Below are 4575 nucleotides of genomic sequence, written 5' to 3'. Positions count from 1 at the left end.
CCGATTGCCCGTTAACGGCTACTGCACGTTGCGCCCAGCCGCGTGCCTTCCTTATACGCACCCGAGCACGTCACCAGCTGTGTGGGAGAGAGATAGAGTGTGTGAGTGAGAGAGAGTGAGAGAGAGGGGGAGAGGGGGGGAAGGTCGATGCTGGCATGCTCGTGGATGCCGATGCCGTTACGTATGACTCGCAGCGTGCCTTCCTTATACGCACCCGAGCAAACGTCACACAAATGCTGTGTGGAGAGAGTAGGAGCCTGTGTGAGTGGCAGAGAGAGTGAGCAGAGAGCGGGCGAGCAGGGGACGGGAACGGTCGATGCTAGGCCATGCTCCGTGGATGCCGACCTGCCGCTTACGCTGATGACTTGCAGCCGTTCCTTCCTTATCACGCACCCGAGCACGTCACCCAGCCTGTGTGCCGAAGCAGAGATAGAGTGTGTGAGCGGTGACGAGCAGAGTGAGGCGGAGAGGCGCCGGTCAGCAGGGCGCGCCGGCAAAGGGTCGATGCCTGGCCATGCTCGTGGATGCCGATGCCGTTACGTATGACTTGCAGCGTGCCTTCCTTATAACGCACCGCAGCCACGCTTACCCAGCTGCTTGGCGCAGAGACGCCATAGAGTGTGTGAGTGACGACGAGAGTGAGAGAGAGGCGGCCGACAGGCGCGGCGGGAAGCGGCGGGGATCCGCATGCGCTGCGCATGCTCCGTGCGATGCGATGCCGTTTACGTATGCACTCGCCAGCGTGCCTTCTTATTACGCACCCGGAGGCACCGTCACCAGGCCTGGTGTGGGCAGAGAGAGTAGATGTGGGTGTGAGTGAGAGAGACGTGAGCCGAGACGAGGGGCCGAGAGGGGGCGCCGCAAGCGTCGATGCTGCCATGCTCGTGGCATGCGATGCCGTTACGCTGATGACTGCGCAGCCGCTGCCTTCCTTATACGACCACTCCCGAGCACGTCACAGTTGTGTGAGAGAGCAGAACGAAGAGACGTGAGTGAGTGAAAGAGAGTTGAGAGAGGCTGGTAGAGCGACCTTGATCTGACCCAACTGACATTGACAATGGACCTCACCTGGCCTTGGGACCCTGCCGCCGCCTCAAGCCCGTCAACGACGGCACATGTCGCAGGCATCGGACGAGGTTTCGCTGAACGTTTCTCCATGACCGCTCGACGTTCGGAGCGGCCGAGCATTGCGCCTCAACGCTTTGCAGACTGCACGCAGCTGCCGCAGTCGCCCCGAGACGCGCAGCCCACGGTAGCACGGACGCCATTGTCCAGGTACGTGAGCGCGCCACCTCCGCGATCGTCGTCTGCCGACATAGATATAACGCGCGTTATATTAATTATTATACATTAGGCCAAAAACAAAATTATAGGTGTGGTTACGCCGTTTCCCGACCACCCTATTTTATTTCCGCAGCCCGACCCTTAAAACAATTTTATTGCTCAATTTTCTTTAAAGTCAAAAAATAAAAAATAAATAAAAATAAGATAAACAAAAATAAATATGAAATTGACAGCCTTCCTGGCCCCTTCCAAAAGGCACGAACGCACATCCTTCGCCGACATGAGTTTGTAAACTAAAAAATATGTTCAAGAAAATAAAATGCTTTTCCCTACCTACCTCACCCTATTTTTTTCGGCATGCTAACCGGTAACCATACCATATATTTCTGTTTTGCCTTATCTGCTGCACGGGTACACAAAGCGGTTAAATATCATCATTTCACGTGCCCCACCCTCCCTCCCCGCCCCCTTCACGCATCTGCCGCACGCCAGGCGGGCGCCACTCATCCTCCCTTACGCTCGCGCACGCAAGCAGGCGCCGCCACCATCCTCCCCTCCCCGCCCCCCCTCACGTCCGCCCGCACGCAGGGCGGCGCCACCACCCTACCCTCCCGCCCCTCACGCCGCGCACGCACAGGGCGGCCACCTCCTGCCCTCCCCGCCCCTCACGTCTCGTCGCGCCACGCACGGTCAGGGCCCACGCCATCCTCCCTCCCCGCCCCTCAACGTCGCCCGCCACCGCAGGGCGGCCGCCAACATCCTACCCTGCCCCGCCCCCCTCACGTCCGAGCGCACGCTTACGATGAGCCGCCACCGTTAACCTCCTCGAGCCAGCTCGCACCTTGAGATCCTTAACCGACCGACGGCAGGCATTCCATCTTCTCTTCCTTGTCGAGCAGCCCAGCCATGCACAGCAAGTCGGCCCTGCATGTCGCCCGCAGAGCTAGCCGCCGAGCCCCGTTCGGTGTCGCATCCTGACCGTACGCAGCACGCATCCCTGCTTTGCCCTGCCGTCGCACAGCCGCTCGAAAACAGAGCAGGACCGCGAGGTAAGCGCCAAGCCATCACGGAGAGCCCTTGTCGACGCGCGCTGTGCCGTTTGTGTGCGTGCCCGTGCGCGCTGTGCCATGCCGTACGTCCGCCATGCATGTGCATTTGTGTTACGTGGTGCTCAGTGTGCTCGTGCCATGCATTGACTGCATTTGTGCCTACGTGGTGCCGTGTGCCGTGTGTGCTCCGTGTCCCTCTTTCCTGTTCTCTCTCTGCTGCATTCTCCTCGTAGCGCCCCGCGCTCCCTCTCTCTCTCGCACTCTCTCTTCTCTCTCTCTCTCTCTCTCTCTACCCCCGTGCGCGCTCTCTCTCTCTCTCGATCTACCGCCTCTTCTTCTCCTCTGCTCTCTCTCTCTCTCTCTCTCCCTCTCACTCTCCTAATCTCTCTCTTTCTTTCTCTCCCTCCCTCTCTCTGTCTACCTCACTCTCTCTCTCTCTCCTGCTCTCTACAGTTAGTGAGGGAGTGGAGTCACCTTGATGAGGGGAGGTGCGATGGCATGATAATGGTCACCCTTGTGGTAAGCGATGCTCTCTTGTCCTATGATGAGCGCCCCTCCAAACGGCTCTGGAACTGACAAATACCACCGTGAGCATACGAAACAAGAGAACTGACAAATACCACTGTGAGCATAAACGAAACAAGAGAACTGACAAAATTTACCACGTGAGCATACGAAACAAGCCAGAAACTTGACAAATACACACTCGCCTAGCCATACGAAACAAGAGAACTGACAAATACCACTGTGAGCATACGAAACAAGAGAACTGACAAATACCACTGTGAGCATACGAAACAAGAGAACTGACAAATACCGCGTGAGGCATTACGAAACAAGAGCAACTGACAAATACCTCACTGCTGAGCATACGAAACAGCAGAATCTGAGCCAAATTCCCACTGTGAGCATACGCAAACAACGAAAACTGACAAATACCACTGTGAGCATTCACGAAACAATGAGAACTGACACAATACCACTGTGAGCATACGAAACAAGAGAACTGACAAATACCACTGTGAGCATACAAAACAGAGAAATTGCACAATTTCATCATGGAATGACAATTATGCAGGTATATGGCAACAAATGCTAAAATCCAAATGTTCAACACTGGCAGAAATTTTGGTGCACTCATATCTGCCTCTATCGTGCAGTATTCTCCCTGCTGCCTAACATCTGTTCTCACCTGTCGCCTAACGAGCATACACCTGCTGCTAAACCATTGTTCTCACTGTGGTAATGAGCATACACCTTAGCTTGCTAACCATTGCTTCTTCACCTGTCCGTCGCTGTCACCGTCATCGTCACCATCGCTGCCATCGTCGTTGTCACCACTGTCACCACTATTGTCATCGTCGTCACCCGCTGCTGTCATCACCATCGTCCTCGTCGTTGTCATGCACAGCTACCTGAGTGACAGGAAGAAGGTGACGCTGGGCACGCAGCCGACGGTTCTGCGTACGTTTCGCTCGCTCTCCACCGTCAACGTGTTTGCTTGCTCCGACCGTCCCACTGTCATCTACTCCAGCAACCACAAGCTAGTGTTCTCTAACGTCAACCTGAAAGAAGTCAGCTACATGTGTCCACTCAACTCTGACGGATACCCGGACAGGTATCACGCGAGATAGTCGATTATTAATTGACAGATTGATCAGTGATACGTCGAGATTAATTCATTGTGACGTAGTGATATAATGATTGATTAATAACTAATTAGTGAGATATTGTTTTTAAAATTAATAATTATTTAGAGATATGTTGTTTAATTAATAATTAATTTGGGATATATTATTTAATTAATTATCAATTAGTGATATAAGATTAATAATCAGTTACTGATCTATCTATTCATAATTGATTGCTGATATATTCGTTGATTGCTAATCATTTTTAGATTAATTGACTAGACCAAAATTGATCCATCAATGAATCAATCGATAGCAGTAATTCAATAATCTTAATTAAATCAATAACTGTTCTTGCAGCCTCGCGCTAGCTAACGACAGCACGCTAACGATCGGTACGATCGATGAGATCCAGAAGCTGCACATCCGCACCGTGCGTCTGGGAGAGTCGCCGCGTCGCATCGCGTACCAGGAGTGCGCGCAAGCCTTCGCCGTCATCGCAAACCGCATAGACGTGCCTGATGGTAACGTGCTGGTGCCCTCACACCCCAGCGCCAGCACACAGGTGAGGGGGAGGGGCTGAGGGGAAGGGGGAGGGTGAGGGGCTGAGG

The 4575-nt window shown here is 53.7% G+C and overlaps 1 protein-coding gene across 1 annotated transcript in view; it reads left to right on the top strand.

Moving 5' to 3' along the window:
* Positions 1-4575, top strand: part of LOC106818378 (DNA damage-binding protein 1-like) — a 22686-nt gene that overhangs the window by 7297 nt on the left and 10814 nt on the right. The window contains exons 9-10 of the mRNA XM_014823093.1: positions 3745-3951; positions 4325-4529. Of these exons, the coding sequence (XP_014678579.1) occupies positions 3745-3951; positions 4325-4529 (412 nt within the window). The remainder of the gene's footprint in view (positions 1-3744; positions 3952-4324; positions 4530-4575) is intronic.

This window comes from Priapulus caudatus, unplaced genomic scaffold, assembly GCF_000485595.1.
Source record: "Priapulus caudatus unplaced genomic scaffold, Priapulus_caudatus-5.0.1 Scaffold2194, whole genome shotgun sequence".
Lineage (NCBI taxonomy): Eukaryota > Metazoa > Priapulida > Priapulimorpha > Priapulimorphida > Priapulidae > Priapulus > Priapulus caudatus.
The sequence above is the reverse complement of the archived record's forward strand: the minus strand, read 5'-3'. Positions and strand labels throughout refer to the sequence as shown.